The sequence below is a fragment of the Solanum tuberosum genome, unplaced genomic scaffold (genome assembly GCF_000226075.1).
Source record: "Solanum tuberosum cultivar DM 1-3 516 R44 unplaced genomic scaffold, SolTub_3.0 scf00522, whole genome shotgun sequence".
Taxonomy (NCBI): Eukaryota; Viridiplantae; Streptophyta; class Magnoliopsida; order Solanales; family Solanaceae; genus Solanum; species Solanum tuberosum.
In genome coordinates this window covers 39,125-60,163 of record NW_006239440.1, presented here as the reverse complement: position 1 = coordinate 60,163, position 21,039 = coordinate 39,125, and the positions used below count along the sequence as shown (strand labels likewise).

At 34.9% G+C, this 21,039-nt stretch overlaps 1 protein-coding gene across 1 annotated transcript; it reads left to right on the top strand.

The window, feature by feature from the left end:
* The first annotated feature begins 3,662 nt into the window (after positions 1-3,662).
* Positions 3,663-7,243, top strand: LOC102605047 (EIN3-binding F-box protein 1-like). Its single transcript, XM_006364864.2, has 2 exons — positions 3,663-3,957; positions 4,523-7,243. The coding sequence occupies exons 1-2, from the start codon at positions 3,933-3,935 to the stop codon at positions 6,505-6,507; spliced, it is 2,010 nt and encodes a 669-aa protein (XP_006364926.1). The 5' UTR covers positions 3,663-3,932; the 3' UTR covers positions 6,508-7,243.
* Positions 7,244-21,039: the final 13,796 nt, after the last annotated feature.

The window sequence follows — 21,039 nt, the reverse complement described above, 5'->3', positions numbered from 1 at the left end:
AAACCAATATCTTAATGGTTCTATAACAGTTTAGCATCTATACAAACCGATAACCAATAAGTCAAACCGATAAATTTCAAAACCGAACCAAACCGATCGATACACAACCCTAATATAAATGGTGGGATAAATAATTCAATGACTACCTAATAACCCCAATCAAACGCATGATGAAACAATCGTACATTTTATTTCATTAATTATTATACCTTATAACTCGCATTAAGTGACTTCTATACTTGTCTTGTCTTGAATTTTAAATTGAGGGCAAGTAGTTCAAGGCAAAATTTCTCTTATTTTAGAGGAACTGTTAAAAAAAAGAAGGAATTTTAAAACTATTTAAATAGTTGTACGATATATTTATGCTAGTTATTTAACAACGAGGACATTTTGAAAAAAATATATATATCAGAAGATAAAATGAATCTATTTTAAATAGTTTAATAGTACTTTTAGTTTTTTTTCTTAAAAAAAAAGGAAAAAATGTTTTTGAGGTTACCCAATTCTAGTGGAATTAAAAGAATTTTTAAGAAATAAATCTAGTGACTTGGTTGCACTACTAGCACATGATCAACCTACTTGTGAGAAATGTAATGATCCGTCATAGTCTCCGCAACACTAATAAAGTAGCAGATATTTTAGCTAAATAGGTTTTCAAGCTAACAAGAAGCAGAAAGTCTCACGTTTTATACAACCCTTGACTACATCAAACAGATACTAAAAATTAGGGGCGTCAAATGGACAGATTGAGTTAAAATTGAAGTTATTAAAATGGGTTGAAATAGAAATTGGGTTGGGTCTTGACCCGCCCAAATTTACTTTGGGTTCAAATGGGTTAAAAATTGGGTTGGGTCTTGACCTGCCCAATTTGACCCGATTAATCTCAATAATTTTAACATAGTGATATTTAACTTTTATAATCACAATTGAATTTCAGCTCAATATTTTTTTTTAAAAAGTAACAAATGAATTGATAAATCCTAAAAGATGTTAAATAGATAATAATTCATACATTTAATAAAGGAACATATCTTAGTAAAGAGTTTTAAAGCGGGTTGAAATTGGAGATTAAATTGAGTTCAATTGAGGATTCTCTTAAAACGGATTAGGCTTGAATGAGTTGAGATTGAACCCAATTCAAATTATCTTGAGCCCAACCCTTAAAATTCTGGGCGGGTTACCTATGTTTGAATTCATTTTTGACACCCCTACTAAAAACGATAAAGAGAAATTGTCATCAGTAAAATAGTAACACTAGCTACTTGTAATAAATTAGTCTGTTAACTATGATAGAAAAACATTGCGAAAATAACATAAATAGTCTCTTAACTATAGGAGTAGGTCTAAAACGGTCCCTTAATTATACACTTAACGGATTTAGTCCTTTAACTATTCAAAAAATTATCAGTTTTGGTTCATTAACTATACACTTACTGCTTTTAGTCTCTTAACTATAAACTTACCGATTTTAGTCATTTAAGTATTCAAAAACTTATCAAGTTTGGTCTTTGTCCATTTTTAAATACAAATAGCTTAGGTTTATATTAACGGAATTCATGCCTCGAGAAATTAAATCATTTACCAATTTTTTTTGTTGTTTCTCTCTCTGCTACTTTTCTTCAAATTAACCTTATGCGAAGAACCTTAACCTCAACAATTTAAAATAAAATTCACGAGCAAAGAAAATATAAGTCATAACTTTATTTAACAGAGGATAAAATAAGCATATTATTGCTACTAATGACTTGAATATGCTCGACTTTATCATAAAAAGAAAAAAAATTATTACCCGTTAAATCCAAAGTTTGTACTCCAACGACTTCATTGAATGAAATTTGTTTAATTTTTCAGAATTGAAATTTATAAAATGGTAGATTTACAATTTTTAAAATTTATTTTAAATAGATCAATTTTATTATTCTATTCATTTTATTTTATGTAAAGAAGTTTGAGTAAATTAAATAAAATCCATACCGATTAGCATATTCAAGTGCGGATTCAAGTCATTAACAATAATTATATGCTTAATTTTATCCTCCATTGAATAAAATTAGGACTTATATCTTCTTTTCTCATCAATTTTATTTTGAATCGTTGACGTTATTGTTCTTTTTCATAAGAGTAGTTTGAAGAAAAAAAGGGCGGGGATAGAGAAACAACTTAAAAAAATGGGTTAAAGATTTAATTTCACGAAGATTTCCGTTAATATAAACCTAAGCTATTTGTATTTAAAAAATGGACAAAGATCAAACCTAATAAGTTTTTGAATACTTAAAGGACTACAATCGATAAGTTTATAGTTAAAGGACTAAAATCGGTAAGTGTATAGTTAAGGGACCAAAGCAGATAAATTTTTGAATAATTAAAGGACTAAATCTGTTAAGTGTATAGTTAAGGGACCATTTTAGATCTACTCCTATAGTTAAGGGACTATTTATGTCATTTTCTCGAAAAACATTACTACCTAATATGTATGTACTTACTAAGTAGGAGTTTGACTATGGTATCGTGAGATGGAATCAGCGTTTGGACATGCGATTTTACGCTGATTTCATCTCATGAGATGTGATTCCATATTCTCCAAAAACCATGATATGTAATTATATGAGAATTTCATATCATGATTTGAGATATTTTAATACAAAAATTGATTCACGAGTTTATATTTTGTTAAAACTACCCCACATTTATGTCTACTAACCATTTATTTCATATGTAAATAAAATTTATAATCACATAATTACTTTTTAAAATTTATTATTCTCAATCATATAAAATTTATTATTCTTACCGACATAAAATTTATTATTGACCAACAAATGACTCAAAGTAACAAATGTTGGTTCGTCTTCTCGGTCACATGATCGAGAAATGCAAGTTCAACGTGAGGAAATTGTCGTACTATGTGGAATGATTGTATTAAAGACCAGTACACTACAATTTATGTTCAATTCTTTTTAATTAAATTAAAGTTAGATGAAACAATTACTTAAGTGGAGAACAAATAATTTTGTAATAATTTATTATGCGATTTTATAATTTTTTGTTTATTTGATAAGATTGAATAAACAATTGGGGCTATTTTAATAGTTTTACCACTTATGAAATTTTTATGTTTATGAGAAAATATATAACACAAAAATTTCATATCGCATATCCAAACAAAATTTCAATTTCATCTCATGATTCTATATGATAATACCATATCATAATTTATATCATGATTTCATATCGCATAACCAAACGGACCTAAGAAAAAATATATCAACCCTTTGAAACCCCTCCCCCCCCCAAAAAAAAAGTACTATGTTGGAAATAGGTAAAGTTAAATACCAGTTGGGGCATCCATGGTTTTCTTTTCTTACCCAACTAAACTAACCTGTTGTCATAGTTAACTTAACCACATAGATGTGTTTGATGGTTACCAAATTTCATTGAAATTTGTGGTTTTCTTTATAGGTAGGTCATTGTGTTATATAAAATGAATATTTTCCACCATAAAAAAAATAAAATAAATGCAAGAAACATTGAACATAGCATCATGTCAAGATCATTTATAGATTTGGTTCATTGTATCTGAATTAGATACTTTTTCTTCTCTCTTTCCTAATAATAAAATATACAAATAAAAAATAGAAAATGTTAACCCCACTTTACACAAACAAAAATATAGATAGAAGACAGCACCACCCACACACAAACCTCATTGTTTTGTACCTCATCCTCCTTCTACCTCTTTTTTCTCTCTTTTTGCCCTATTCAATAGGGTTTCCAAATGATCTCTTGCTACCTGATTTTCTGATGCAATCAGTTGTTCAAGCTCTTTTAATTGTGTTTCTTTTGGTTGATCTGTCAATTTTTGCTCTCCATAGAGGGTTTTTTGGTCCTGGACAGTGCAGATTCTACTTCCCCAGTGTTTTTCAACCATACTCATGTCTAAAGTCTTCAATTTTAGTGGTATGATCTTCATCCTTGTCTGGGTTTTGCTTAAAAATTCAATCTTTATCTTAATTATTGTTTTTTTCTCTAGTGTTTTAGATTTTAGGTTTTTTCTTTTTGAGTTCATCTGTTATTAATTTTATGTAACTTTCTCTTTGAGACTAGTGGGGTTTCTACATCTGGATCCTTGATTTTATCCTAAGTGTGATTTTACTTTGATCTATCTAGATATGATACAATTGAATCTCTCTTGTTTTCCTTTACTAGTGCAAAATTCCATATAAAATGTTAATGATATGCTAATCTAGGAAAAAAATGGGCAATAATGACTGGAAAATTCATTGATGGATATTTATGTTGAAAATCAATTATTTTTTTCCCATGTTTGACTGAAATATTTTTTTCATAGAACTCTTCAAAACTGATTAACCTGGCATATGGAGTATCTTGTATTTCTGTGATATATGCTCTAAATCTGGATCTGATCAGACTTGTATGTGAAGTGGGTTTGGCCTTTCTCAAGATTTGTTTGGTCTCAATTGTGATCTTTGGCTGATGTTCTTTACCATATTCTGGATTTCAGGTGATGATGCTTTTTACCATGGTGGGGCTGTGTACCCAAGTCCCAAGGAATCCAGTCTATTTCTGTCCCTTGGGAATCATGTGGATGTCTATTTTCCTCCTTGCAAGAGGTCTCGTGTTGCGGTCCCTTTTGTTTTCACTGAAAAGAAGCAGAAGTTGTCTTCCATTGATGTCCTACCTGATGAATGCCTTTTTGAGGTATTGAGGCGCCTTTCTGATGGCAAAGAGAGGAGTGCCTCTGCTTGCGTTTCCAAGCGCTGGCTTATGCTTTTAAGCAGCATCCACGGGGATGAAACAGTCATCTCAGATCTCAATCCATCTTTGGAGACCGAGGAAAGATCTATCCAAACCGCCCTTGTTAAGCCCGTGGACTGTGTTAAGAAGGGTGAGGTATTGGACTCTAATGGTGCAGAAGTTGCTGATGCTGAATCTCAAGATATTGAAGGAGAGGGTCATCTTTCCAGGTGCCTTGATGGAAAGAAAGCAACAGATGTCCGACTTGCTGCTATTGCTGTTGGAACTCCAAGCCATGGAGGGTTAGGGAAGCTTTCTATTCGGGGAAGCAACCCAATCCGTGGTGTGACTGATACTGGCCTTAAGGCTATTGCTCGAGGTTGTCCTTCTCTTAGGGCTCTTTCTCTCTGGAATGTATCTTCTGTTAGTGACGAAGGTTTAATTGAGATTGCTCAGGGATGTCATCTCTTAGAGAAGCTTGATCTTTGCCAATGCCCTGCAATTACTGATATGTCTTTGATGGCTATCGCAAAGAATTGTCCTAATTTGACCTCTCTAACGATAGAATCTTGTTCAAAGATTGGAAATGAAACTCTTCAAGCTGTAGGTCGTTTTTGCCCGAAGTTGAAGTTTGTGTCTCTCAAAAACTGCCCACTCATTGGAGATCAAGGAATTGCAAGTCTCTTTTCATCTGCTGGTAATGTTTTGACAAAGGTGAAACTTTACGCATTGAACATCAGTGACATCTCCCTTGCTGTTATTGGACATTATGGCATTGCCGTGACTGACATAGTCCTTATTGGTCTTCAAAACATAAATGAGAGAGGATTTTGGGTCATGGGTAATGGCCAAGGTTTGCAGAAGCTGAGGTCGCTTGCTATAACTGCTTGCCATGGAGTTACTGATTTGGGACTTGAAGCTCTTGGTAAAGGTTGTCCAAACTTGAAGCTGTTCTGCCTGCGAAAATGTACAATCCTGTCAGATAATGGCTTGGTTGCTTTTGCCAAAGGTTCAGTTGCACTAGAGAACCTCCAATTAGAAGAATGCCACAGGATCACCCAGGCTGGGTTTGTTGGTGTTCTTTTGAGCTGTGGTAAGAAGTTAAAGGTTCTGTCCATGGTGAATTGCTTTGGTGTTAAAGAGTTAGCCTGTCGATTTCCATCTGTGCTACCTTGCAACTCACTGCAGTCTTTGTCTATTCGCAACTGCCCTGGAGTTGGTAATGCTACGCTGGCCATAGTGGGTAGGCTGTGCCCCAAACTGACTCATTTGGAGTTGAGTGGCCTTCTTGAAGTAACTGATGAGGGTCTTTTCCCTCTTGTTCAGAGCTGTGAAGCTGGTTTGGTCAAGGTGAATCTAAGCGGATGTGTTAATGTTACAGACAGATCAGTTTCATTCATAACTGAGTTGCATGGGGGAAGTCTCGAGTCTCTTAATGTTGATGAGTGTCCATATGTTACTGATGCGACCTTGTTAGCAATTTCCAACAACTGTTGGTTGCTCAAGGAACTTGATATTTCAAAGTGTGGAATAACTGATTCAGGTATTGCATCTTTGGCCAGTACAGTGCGACTTAATTTGCAGATCCTCTCATTGTCGGGTTGCTCTATGCTTTCGGACAAAAGTGTACCCTTTCTGCAGAAGTTGGGGCAGACACTTGTGGGCTTAAACATCCAGCACTGCAATGGGGTCAGTAGCAGGTGTGTTGATCTTCTCTTGGAACAACTCTGGAGGTGTGATATCCTTTCTTAAGTGCACAGGGTTTAAGGATGAATGCAACTTACAAGTTGAGCTCCTTTGAAGATGGAGCTTAGTAAGGAAGTTTAACTAGTCTTTCTTTGTTAGTGGTAGCATAAAGTTTTTTGGTCCATGATCTTGGGTCTTCTAATAGTCCAGTATCTCGGCTCCTTTTTCCAGGGATGTGGTTGGTTCTCTTTTTTTGCAGCTTCTTCACTAAAGCTGTTTATGGGAATTTTTTTTTCCTGTTTTTCCAACCATACTTCCCTGAGATACAAATGCTGAGTTTTTGGATTAAGAGATTCATGTCTGGTCCTAGTCCTAGTACTTGTTGTCACTAGTTTTTAGCTTCTACCCTTGCATTGATTACCAAATCTTGCAGCGGTAGAAGCTTTTCAATATTGTCTTAGTGTTTTATGTGTGTGCACTTGTAGTTTTACCGAGTCTTTCACGTTGTTGAACCTTTCAACTCGTGATGGTTGGGTTATGTTTGTGTGTTGTTCTTGTGGTTGCTTTTGGGCAGTTGTAGGTATAGATGCCTCTCTTTCATGGGCTTTTGGCCATGGCAGCAAGTTCCTTTTCTGCCATGACAACCCTCTGGGGTTGTTTTTTCTTTTTACCAAGCCTTAGTTTTGCAGGCCTCTCTTGTTCTTTAACTCCCAAATGTAACCTCGTTTTGTACTTGTGGAAATGTTAGTTTGTACTTATGTCTTTTATTCAATAAAAAAAAAGAAAAAAAAGTTAGGTTGTATATCTTTGTGTTTGATCTCTAGAAATTAGTTTCTTGAAAAATGTTCAAATACAATGAATGTATGACATGACATGACATGACATTAAGATGGGATTATAACGACCTTTGGCAGCTGTTGGGGTCAATTACTACATATGTGTATTTGTCCTTTTCTCCAACACGGGAGACGTTAGGATTAAGGAAACTATATGTCACTTAAATTGGATGGTGGAAAGCAGCCTCTTTGTATGTTTCCTTCTACGTAATGAGGAAGCTTCATCATGAATGCAAAAGTGTTGCCTAACTATATTTTCGAAATCAACCACGTGATTGACAACGAGAATACACCATTTACCTAATACTTTACATGCCGTTTCCTTCAAATTTTTGCACCAAAGTTTCAACCAATAAATTTCAATTTTTCTTTATGACAAAGGGAAACATGCTGCTGCCGCCTTTGGGTGCACACATATAAAATTTCTGCTCCAATGCAATAGCTAACAAACCACTTAGAAGAAGTAACTTGCTCCAGGCTCCACTAGAAGGTAAATTTCACTTTCTAAATAGAAAAGAAGAAGTCAGGCCACCTTTCACAAGAGTAGAAGCTGGTACTTTAGCACTTATATTCTACTTCCTATTTTTTTTTTTCGCTTTCTAGAAATATTATTAGAGAAGAAAGAAGTTTAGGTCGTTTTCTAGCATAGATAAATGTTATTCGACTTGAATGGATTTATGACCACATTTTCCATAGGGCCCTCTTATCTCTTCCTTCTTCGAGCTCTGGTTATGGAAGAAGGAATCAAGAAGAAGGTATGCTGGTTTTATTATGGGGCAGCTCATAATGTTCATATCAATCTATTATGTACCTCTGCGTTTAGCATTGTGTAGACCTCATACAATAACTGTTCTAGCTTTACCATATCCTTGATTTCACTCTTAAGGGGTTCAAACAAAAATAATAATTTTTTATTGACTGTTGTTTTAATGGAAAAATGCGACTTTAGAGATAGTGTTGGCAAAAAAAATAAATTAAAGCTATATAGGTGTAGAATATAATATGGAAAAGACAATAGTGTGGAGAAACTAGAAAGTGTCAGAAAGGAAAAGGCACACAAAGAAATCAAGAAAATTCTACAATTTTGTTTGAATAATTTGTACGCTTTGGATCGTTTGGTAGAAGGTATTTGGATGGTTGTTACATATGGTGTGGAAGCATATTTCTCCAAGTTACTTTTTAAATTTACTTAATTAAATACTAGTTTTAACTCCAAAAAATAATAATACTAGTTTTAGCCATGATTGAGGGGATTATATCTACATTACCATTATTGTTACATATCGTTTGAAGTATAAATCCTCAAGTTTCTATTTGAATTTGTGCCTTCTAAAATATTAAAGGCCCAAGTTTAATTAAATGCTAGGTTTAACGATGATTAATAAGTCTATTACCATTATTACAGGGAATAAGTAATTTCTAATTCTAAATAAAGTATATTAAGTGCATCTATTTTATGTTTCGAGGATTATTTTCTATTCAGTAAAGCATAATTATATTTTATACTAGTAGTATCTTATTATATTAATAAAATCGTAATGGTTCAAAAAGTGTGGGGGATGATAATTTTCATTTAGTAGTTATTTTAGACTATGAATTCCATGATACACGTTGCAATAGGTTTTTCTCGGTAAAGGTGAAAAAATGCAATCCAATTATTTCATAGAGGTTAAAAAGAAGTATTTTTTTAATTTCTTATAAATTTATGATTTTATTGTGATTTCTATCATTTCATCAATTTTAGATTCTAGACGGTATTCTAAGTAGGGAGTGCAATTTCACTTTCCACACGTGATAAGTTTGGTTTAAGAAGAGGATCTTCTATAGTATATGGTTTGATAATTTGATTAATCTTGGTCCTTTATTTTCCTTTCTTACAAAAGTGTAAGGTTGTTATACCTTTAACTGATAATATTAATAATTTTCTTTAAAAAGATGTTTGGAATTTTGGATGAATGCAGGGCCATTTTTCTAAGAATACTGCTAGTATGTCAGATTAAATATGAGATATGTTAGGCAATTTGGTTAAATGAATAAATCATCGTGTATTAAATCTAGCACAGATAAGTTCACAGTTAAATCAGCTTGGGAGACATTCAAATGTAGGGTTGATTATTTAGAAGACTACACGAAGATATAGGGTTCCTTTCAAAATTTTATTTTTTGTTTGAAAGGTCCGGAAGCATAAAGTTCATATTGTTGTTGATATTATCATTAAAGCATTTCTCATTTGCGTCAGTGTTGTTACCTTTTCCTATCTAGGGAAGTGGTTGCTTTTATTTGAGATTATTCATGTGCTAGGATAGCTGGGATCTTAAGCCCATGGATTCCAAATTAGACACTATGAAAAAATTGGTGGAATGCATAAGGTAACATTAGGTTGAGAGTGGTTTTTCAAGTTATGTTCAATATTATCTTATGATTTTCATGGAAGTGGAGAAACATCATCTTGCACGGAGGTTCTTATTCTAGAAATAAGGTGATGTGGGATATTAACTCTATCATTTCCAAGTTTATTAGGTTGAAATTTTACACAATTTGTCCTACTACCTGGCCACAAATGGTAATCATGTTTGAAAATTACACACTTCTATATCAATCTAAAATTGTAAAATGGTACCACTGAGTTTTACTGTGCTTTACCTTGTTAAAGTTCTTCTTAAGAAGGAGTACTGGAGGTGTTTCCATTTGAATGAGATATAACCAAAAAATATTCTAGGAAAATAATTTGTTTTATACCTATAAAATGGAGTGGATATGTGTCTAGTACAAAACAGGGATTTATTACATATATAATTATGCATGTGAGCTAAATGAATATGAAAACATGATTTTGATGATTATTATTTACCTTTGTGTAACTGATGACATTTTGTTTCCTCAATCTTTATTTTGTTCATATGGCAATGTCGATTCAAAATTTCTTGTCTTTTTTTATGAACTTGCAGAAAAAAAATGTGAAATTTGCGATGATACTAATTTTCAAGAAGAAATTATTACCTTCTATCAATATAAAAATGCTGACGTGCACCAGTAAGTTCTCTCTCTCGAATTTCAAAATGAAAGGGAAATCAGGCAAGCTGAAAGCCATGATTCTCGTATCCGTACTTGCTTCATCACCTTATGACATATTTATGTTCTCTGTAAACCTCTAACATTGTCCCAATCTCAAAACCCTTCTTTTTTGGTTGACTTGTCATTTCTAAGGGAGAAGTTGATCTTTTCACACAAGAGGTTGCTCATCTCGGAGAAATTGCTAGTTAGATTATCAGCTTTGCTTCCCTATTTTGGAATCTAAAATAGGGATGAAAAGTGGAATAGAACTAAAAGCCTAAATGGAAGTGATATTATCTCTTTTGGAGAGTAAAGACCTCTTCTAACTGTCTAATCTTTCTAGCATTCGGATCCTAATGGTATTGAGTACTGGGTTCCACCTAAAGGATACGTTGATTCTTTCATTAGCATGTTGTGACATTGTTCTCTTAAATACTGTTGGTATCTTTTATGCATACATATTCCTCTTCATGTTTTTAAAAATTATGCTTTTCTCTTCCTATTAGATATTGCGTACTGAGCTATTATGAAGATGCACCCGTAGATTGGTGGTGTGAAAAATGTGATATTGGCAAATGGATAATGTCTTCATCACATGGAATATAAAATGTGCATCCCGAGAGATCCAAGTTACATGCCTCTGCAATGATTTGTAAGAGTACCGTGCAACCAAAGAAACATAGTAAGTTTCCTCATGGAAATCGTATTAACTGGGAAAAGGAGGTAAAGACTGGAAAAATGAGATATCTACCTGATAAAGAAACACTTGATCTGTTATCAGACATCAAGAAATATGAATCTCCACTGGTAAGTACTGTCCCCTTAAGCGTTGTGTCAACCAAATCCATGGGAATCATGACTCAAGGGTATTTTAGCAATCCTAGAGTTCATAGTTCAAATTCTTTTCCTGAGAGGAGCGCAATGCAGCGTCTTTAGGATTAGTAGGATAAAGGAAATTAACCTTAGAATCTTCAAAATGCCAAAATCACTGAACAAAGCGAAAAAACAGTACAAGTAACTAAAGGTTAAGTGTTCACCCACATCTTTTGTAATTGTTACTTGATTTAATTTGTCCTCTCCTTATACCTCTATTCTTCAGATTTTTTTATTTTCTATCATTTACTTCTATATATACTTCCATCCAATGATGCAAACTATTCTTCGTGTGGTTCTACCATTCTGGAGCATAGAACTCTCGATACTGTGAATGAGAGTCGAATTATGGATTCATCTACTACACACCCTTGTGATCCTGCTCTAGTTCCTTTCGGGATGTAAGTACTTTTCATGAATGCACATTAATTTCTAACTTAGATTAACTAAAAAAATGAATAAGGCACTGTAGAATATATGCCTAACTATGGGAAAGAGTTCTGCTCATATATAGTTGTGTGTTGTGACATAATAATCTAAATAGATAATGCTTAGTGAGATTATAGTAAACTTGATTCCCATTATGGATAAATTCCTTGAGGACTTGAGGTTACTGCCACTCTATGTCATTGTCTTATGGACCATCTCATGTTTCCAGGTATGGGAAACAAAAAATTGTAGGTAAGTAGGTTATATGGGATCCATACATTGTTTATTTTCTAAATATTTATGTTCTGCAAATGAATGAGACATAGAGTGCAAAATTATTTTTAGCTTTATGCGGGATATCCTATTTATGTTTTTTTGTCTGAGAAATTACTTCGTGGATATTTTTTTATATCCTTATCCGTATGGACTCTTAGAAGTGGTTACGAGATAGCCATCGATTTTGTCTCTGAATTGCCAAAGACTGCGAGGCAACATGTGCCATTAGCCAACTATACATAAAAGGAAGTAGCTAATTAATTGATACCACTAGTAATTTTTTTTCCAGTTATAGATGTGTTTCATTCCGCTTTTTTCAATGATCTCAAACTTTCATGTCTTAGGTGTTTTTGAGCTACAACCTCTAAAATTAACATTTGTAAAATACTCCTCCTAAAGTTATGAACAATATACAAGAACTCCTATATATAACGTGAATTTTGAGATCACAAATGAGGAGGATAGATGATAAAAAAAAACTTGCATCAACTTTAGAAGATGTAGCTAGATCCCAACATTGGAAGTGTGTAATTTTAACTAAGAGACGATGAATATAATTTTTTAGATGTCGCCATTGTAGCCGTGATGTAATATTTTCAAGAGCAAGTATGCACGCTTGATCTTTAATTACAACATATTTAACTAAACTAAATAATATTTTGGGGTCGTGCTATGCACGAGGCTTTGCCCATCTAGTCTTATATAGATCAGTGGGGAAATTCGCTCAAATGACAAAAACTATCTTCCAAAAGAAGCAGACATGTTATTGATCTGTTGCGTGTTCAATTTCCTCTTACTAGATAATAATATGATAAAATTACAAGCTAATTCAGAATTGGTACCCCCTTGGTTGTTCTGAATTGTTTTCAACATAATTACTATTACAAACTAAAAGTATTAGTTCAATAATAGTCAGAGGTAGACAGAAGTGAACCCATGATTTGAACCGTGAGGGAGCATCAATATCTTTAACATAGATATATCAATTACAAGAGGCAAAGGGTCACTCATACTTCTTTGGTGAAAAAAATATTGTATTAATCTCCATACAACACTGTACAATTACAAAGAACTAAAAAAAATTAACATACCTATGTATTAGCCATATCTACACAAGGGAAAATATAGTAAATATAATTAAGTATTATATCTATATCCATCTTCTAGATTTAATATTCTTATGTTTTCTCTGAATAACCTATTTTTGATTGTATCATTTAGTATCATTTCTACGTATATATAATAGATGTTGAATCTCTTTCAATTTTCTTTGTGTGTATTTTGTTTTGAATATAACTTAGCTGGAGGACCTATGTGAGAAGATGCCAAATTACATTTGGGACCCTAGGAAGATTCCTATATATATAAGAGGGAAATACTCAATTAGGGTTATGCTCTGAACTTGTCTCTTATTTCTTAGTTTGTTAGGTTAATCTGGAACCTCTCCCATTCTTCCTTTTTATTTCTACTTCTTCCGTTGGAAGGATTGGTTACTAGTTTGAGAATGATGAACTCTTCTAATTATACGTGTAATTCCAATTATCCATTTCAATACAATATGAGTTCATTACATTGGTGCTTTCATTGTTCGTACTCCATGCCTCTTTGCCCTTCTTCCATGCTTGATGATCAATTCAACACCCTATCTGAATCGTTGAAGGTACTGCAAGAATCGATGAAGGAGCCACAGGCAAACAACAAGTGTATGCTCTCTTCTATTTGTCATGTGCGGTCATTGCTGCAGGAGGAGATGCGATTGGACTCCACTTTCACTGATACCCCAGAGATTTCAGATGATAAAACTATCACCTCTGTGCTAGAGTTAGCTTGCGATGATAATGACACCGAGATTGCTGATACCGTGAAATCACATTTGGATTCTCAACTTCCTATTCATGATGTTGGATATACAATACAAAAGACCATTTCTCCCTCTGTTCTGTTTAGTGCTTCTATTGACACTACCGAGCTTGAATTTTCTTGTTTGTCCTTCTCAGTTAAGGAACTGACTTTTCCAGTTAAAGGTTACGGACATAAGCTTGACATGGAGTTTGACTGCAAGGTGTTCGATATAATGCGGAAGAGAGATATTTTTGCAGAATTTCTTGGCCCTCATACAACTATTGGTTCGCTTGGTTTACACATTTGCGATTGGTTTGATACTCGGAAGGCTTTTGGCGCTTGCTTTGATAAGGTAAACTCGGGAGTGCATTCACTCAACCGAGTTCTGCTTTTTGGTTGTTCGAATGGCTTTCCACTTCTGAGTGTTAACGATACTTCAGATGTAGGTGAAGTATCCTCACTTACCACTGCACACAAGGTGTTTGTTGATATGTTGGACAAGTATGAATATGCTTACTCTTTTAATCTTGACTCAACTAGACCGTACATTGAATCTGAGAGTGACATTCTGATTATGGATAGAATCACATTGGTCCATATGATTAAATGCTTACAACTTCCATTTGATTCCGGTGTATACGTGACACATGAGGTCATTTTCCTCTGTGACATATGTAATGATATTCGAAGTCTTATGCATATTGAATATCCTTGCATAACTGCTAACCATGTTGTTGGGGTTGTTTCTTCCGGTGCATTAGAGAAGTATATTGATGCATATGACTTCATCCAGTACTTCTATTTGTGCAACTTCAACTTGTCCTGGCAGCCATACACTACAATTTCTTCCTCCCATGGAGACAATAATTGTATCGTGCTTGGGTTGTTAGAGCAGCTAAATACCATAAGTGACGTGCCTGTTGATTTGTGGTATAAATCTGATGTCGCAATCATTCGAACAACATGTGTTTTGCAAAGTGGCAATTGGCCTGGACTTATACTCTTCTCTGCTGACCAAGTATTGCATATTTTTGTGACAAACCAATATGCAAGAACAGTATTTAGACGTTTGGGGAACCCCGAATGGTCTTGCAGCAATGATATAAATCAGAGAGCTGGTGTAATATTTGTCTGTGATGTTCTAAATGATGACCCCCAATCTGAGAAATGGTACATCAGTGTCTTTGGACCAGCTCCACATACTGGTCTTAACCACCTTCAGTTGTCTAATGGTCACTCAATTGTTGAATGGGTTGATGACTGCTCAGTTGTAATCTTATGGATCATCTTTGTGAGTTATATTCGACTCTTTTATGGGTTAATGTCATTAGGATATTCCGTTACAACCATTTTAAAAATGAGCAGCCACATCTTTTTTGATGCCAAGTTTAGCTTGACACCTGATCGGTTTGAGCAATTTAATCTCAAACTTCAAATTCGCAAGTTTGATCACTGTTGGATCCAAGATGGAATGATGCTTGAGGTGCTCGTAAAAATGGCAGTTTTATTTAAAAATATTGCTCCTGAGGTTGAAAGAGCGAAAGATTTTCTTGGTGAACAAAACAAAAAAGCTCCAATACCATATTTGCGCAAGCAAATGCCATATGAACAGCAAGTCGACCAGCTTGAAAATTTCCATTTGCCTCTTCGTGATCAAATGTTACTGTTAGAAGGTGCAAACACCACGTCAAACACAATTATTGATGCTTTGGGAACTACAACAGCTCCAAGGGAAGTCACGCAGAAGGCACTACCTATTGAGGATATTGACAAAATAATTGTTGCAATCAGTGAGCTGATGGAAATTATGAAAATGCTACACAAAGCATTCTCTTCGCATGTTTGTGTGGCTGCTGATTTTGTCGATAGTGAGTTGCGGGCATCAAATAACAAAAAGAAAGGCACACATAACATATTGAAAATTATGTTGGCTAGATATTGTCCAAAAATTGCTCAATATGTGTTCTATAAATTGCTAGGTAAAGGTAATTCTCCTTCTGCATTCACTTTTGCTCAAGTGATACAAGCAAAATATGTAGTCAATGAGGTAGACTCTGCTAGTTCACTACTTAGAGACATGAAAAAATTGGGATGTGTACCAAATGCTTTAAGTCACCATTGTCGTGCTCTTACACCACCACAGTCTGCCAATGCTCTTGTTCACAAGTTTATTTCAGAAAATTTACTGACATCTTGTTCTATAATGTTGGATCTGTTGCTAGTTGGTGTGGCTCCCAATAGACTAAAGATGTGGTCTTGCTCTCAATACAAGATCAAGTGTCTATTGGATGTTTTTGAAATTGGGAAGAGATATATAGTGTTGGTTACATCTTTAGAAAAGTTATCCCTTAATGAATGTAAGCTACTGGAAGTTGGTTTTGTGGGTGCTGGAAGGATTTGGTTCAAGTTGGTTGAGAAAGTGGTTGTCCCTAGGAGTGCTTTTCGGACTACAGAGATCTTACAAGTGCCAGTGCCATCATTTCATAATATTTTAGTGGAGTTGGATCCAACAATTCTCAATGCTCTCAGATCAAAGCTCCATAAAGTGTTCAATGTTGGTCCTTTAGTTCTGCCATCTTCATCTCTCAAGCAACTCTTGGATGTTAATCTTGTTAGACATGGATGCATCATCTGGTTTAAAAAGAAAAATGATGGATCGTTGTTGCAAGTTGCTTTGGATAATGAAGTGTTTAAAGAATTCCTATGGGTTGTTAACACTTATAAAGAGGAACATGACAACACTGTGGTCTCATTACGACTATACTCGAACCTTGAGGACAAGGTTCTTATTGAGGAGGGGAGAATTGTTATGAATATAACTTAGCTGGAGAACCTATGTGAGAAGATGTCAAATTACATTTGGGACCCTAGGAAGATTCCTATATATATAAGAGGGAAATACTCAATTAGGGTTATGCTCTGAACTTGTCTCTTAATTCTTAGTTTGTTAGGTTAATCTGGAACCTCCCCCATTCTTCCTTTTTATTTCTACTTCTTCTTTTGGAAGGATTGGTTACTAGTTTGAGAATGATGAACTCTTCTAATTATACGTGTAATTCCAATTATCCATTTCAATACAATATGAGTTCATTACATATTTCTTCATATTTTGGATCCTCTTAATGAAAATTCCAACCAAACCACTGCACTATCATATATACCTGAAGATTGCTCACAAAAACAATCCTGTTTTCCTTGATATCTATGAGATTTTTAACATTACTATTTCTTTGGACAGTTTACAATTTATACTTAAGAAAATGACTATCCTTTTCTATATTTTCTTTTCCAATTATTTTTAACAGATTTTCCTACATGGCATAAGAGAAGCCTATGTGTAATGTGTAAAATATGGGTAGAAGAAACAATGTAAATAACATGTTGAATGAATAAGCAGTAGTGCTTGCAGAAGAGTGATTTGTTGAAGGAAAATGATCAGGATAGCGATTATTCGTCGTCGTAGGAGGAGTAGTTGTTGTTGTAGTTGCACTAACTTTAATTTGATGTAAAATTTGAGTCCAGATGCACAATGATCAGGAATGCCACACAAGAAGAAGTAGTCTCCGTCAGGAGTGTCCAGGATAATTGAATCACTGCCGGAGTTGAAGGTGGCAAGTGGATTACTAGCTGTGCATGAGTTGTAGTCGTTTATGTCAACTTGCATCACGTTGTGCAATTGTGGATGTTAGTTAATATATAAAATGTTTCTATATGATTTAAATTGTAAGAGGTTAAGCTGACCCATATATATAGAGAAAAAAGTTTATGATGTTGAAAAATAATTTATCAAACAAGAGTTTTATTGAAAAATAATTTATGGTAGATTAAATAATCCAAAAATGATATTTATTTTTTCTCTGGCCTTACTTGTTAGTTTTGTTACTGTGTGATTGAATCCATGGAAGCTTGTTCTTTCATGGATGAACAATACCAATTGCAGAAGAGAAAGAGATATTTTTATTAAGATCTATTGAAGAGTTGAATTACAATGAAGAAGGAGTGCATACTTTTATAGATCACACTTTTGCTACTTGCATTCTAACTATCTAATTCCACGTAGGAGTTGGTTACATAACAAACTAGTAACTAACTCTTTCTAGAATCTTCCAAATCTTCAATATTCCCCCTCAAGCTTTAGTCTGAATATACGTTGAAGACTCCAAGCTTGGACAACATCATATGATGTGAGGCTGCACCCAACCCTTTTGTTAGTATGTCTGCTGGTTGTTGTTTATTGTTAACATAAGTAGGTAGTATCATTCCACCTTGATCCTTTCTCTCACAAAGTGACAATCAATTTCGATATGCTTGGTCCTCTCATGAAAAATTGGATTAGCAGCTATTTGGAGTGCTGCTTTGCTATCACAGTGTAATTTCACAGGAATTATCACATTGACTTTTAGTTCATTCAATAGTCCAACTAGCCAGATGACCTCTGCAACCACCCCATCCATGCTCCTATACTCAGCCTCTGCAGAGCTCCTGCTCACTGTATGCTACTTTTTTGACTTCCAGGATATGAGTGAATCCCCTAGCTTCACTAAGTATCCAGTCACAAACCTCCTTGTGTTGGGACAAGCTGCCCAGTCTGCATCACAGAATGCTTCAAGTTCTAGGCTTCTCTTGCTGCTTAACAGTATGCCTTGACCAGGACAACTCTTGATATATCTAACCACCCTCAAAGTTGCTTCCCAGTGTGACCTCTTATGATGCTGCATAAATTGTGATAGAACCTGAACTGCAAAGCTGATATCAGGTCTATTGATGTTTAGATATAATAACCTTCCAATTAGCCTTTGATAGCTTGTGATGTCTTTGAGTATATGATCATCAGTAGTTCCAGTAAGCTCATCATACTCCATAGTAGTAAGCTTCACATTAGTCTCCAAAGGTGTGTTTACTGGCTTTGCACCACTAAGACCAGTGTCTGAGATCAGTTCAAGGGCATATTTCCTCTGATTGAACAATATGCCAGACTTAGACCTCATGATTTCAATGCCTAGAAAGAACTTGAGAACACCAAGATCTTTCATTTTGAACCTGCTGTGAAGAGAGTCCTTTAACTCTTGTATCAACTTGTTACTGTTCCCTGTTATTAGCAAATCATCTACATAAATGAGAATCACATCTATGTCCTCCCCATCTCTCTTTGTAAAGAGAGAGTGATCATATGAGCTTTGTGAATAACTAATAGACAACAATGCTTCAGTGAGTTTTTGGTTCCATTGCCTGGAGGCTTGTTTGAGCCCATACAATGATTTGAGCAACTTACAAACTTTATTTTCCCCTTGCGTTTGAAAACCGTGTGGCATTTCCATGTACACATCCTCAAGAAGGTCTCCTTGCAAAAAAGCATTATGCACATCCATTTGATAAAGAGGCCAGTCTTGTGAGGCTTCAACACCAATGGTAGTCCTAACTGTTACCATCTTGGCTACAGGTGAGAAGGTCTCATGGTAGTCTAATCCCTCCTGTTGGTTGTATCCTTTAGCAACCAATCTTGCCTTGTACCTTTCAACTAGTCCATTAGCTTGAAGCTTAACTTTATATACCCATTTAGATCCAATAGCTTTCTTTCCAGGTGGAAGGTCTACCACAGTCCAAGTTGCATTTTGTTCTAAGGCATCAACTTCATCCTACATAGCCCTGACCCACTCTTTGTAACCAGATGCTTCCTTGAAAGTAGCAGGCTCCTTCACTGAGGACAATGCAGCTAAGAAAGACATATAAGAAGGACTTACCCTTGAATAAGTTGCATAGTTAGTAATAGAATAAGGAACATCTTTATGAGACTGTTTGGTAGATTTGGACACAAGATAATCTTTGTGCCATATATGAGGCTTCATAGACCTGCTTGGTCTAATATGTGTAGATTCAGGGATTATAATGACAGGTGCAGATGCTTCATCAGTAGAATCAATGGCTTCTGCATCATTAGAATCATTCCTTATGGCTTCTGAATCAGAATCAGTCTTTGGTTCATCACCTTCTCCACCATCTAATGAGTCTGTGAACTCATTTGAGTGATCATGAAGAGTATCATCATGTAAGACATCTACTGGATCAGCATGAGGTAAAGAAACATGTGCATCATCACTGAACTCCTGGTACCATACTGACTCTAATGGCTTAAGTTGTTGAGAATTCAACTTTGTCTTGAATGGAAACTCTTCCTCTATAAATGTGACATCTCTGCTGACCTGAAATGTATTAGACTCTAGATCCAATATTCTATACCCCTTTTGTGTTTCTGCATATCCCATGAAGACTCATTTCTTTGCTTTAGGAGCAAATTTGTCAGATCTAGGAAGTATAGAAACAAAACAAAGACAACCAAACACTTTCAAGTGATTCAGTTGTGGCTTAGTACCATAGAACATTTCATGGGGAGGTTTTCCTTGTAATACTGCTGTGGGGATCTTGTTAATCAAATAAACTGCAGCCTTTACACAGTGTCCCCAATAGGAGATAGGAATATTGGCATGAAACCTTAAAGCCCTGGTTGTGTTTAATATATGTCTGTGCTTTCTTTCTACCACCCCATTTTGTTGGGGTGTGTATGCACAAAAACTTTGATGTACAATACCTAGAGAAGCAAATAATTCATTGCATTTTGAATTCATAAACTCAGTCCCATTATCAGACCTCAACACTTTCACTTTCATGCCAAACTGAGTGTTTATCATTAACAAGAAATCCTTGAGTACAGAGTAAACTTCAGTTTTTGAATGAATTAAGCAGGCCCAAGAAAACCTGTTGTAATCATCTACAATAGTAACAAAATATTGCTTCCTATCATATGTGGGAGTCCTGTAAGGACCCCAAACATCTACATGTATCAATTGGAAAATAGAACTAGAACTATTGACACTGTCAAGAAAAACAGGTCTACTTTGTTTTGCTTGGGGACATGTGTGACAGCATGGTAAATCAGTTAAGTGATCCCTGATATCTGAAATATGTTGCATAGCATCAAGAGAGGGATGACCAAGTCTTAAATGCCATAGTGATGTTGTAACACTGTTGTCCTTTATGCTAGCATTGACAACAGCTTTTATTGGATTCTTTGACAAGTACAAACCATCATGTTCTCTACCAATCCCAATCACCTTGCCATTTGAGAGTGCCTGCATCACATAGAAATTAGGAAAGAAACTGACACTACACAATAGGTCCTTGGTCAATCTGGTAACTGACAACAAGTTAAACTTGAAGTCAGGCACATGCAGTACATTCTTCACCTTATAGCAACCCAAAATAATAGAATGACCTGTATTAGCAATCTGAG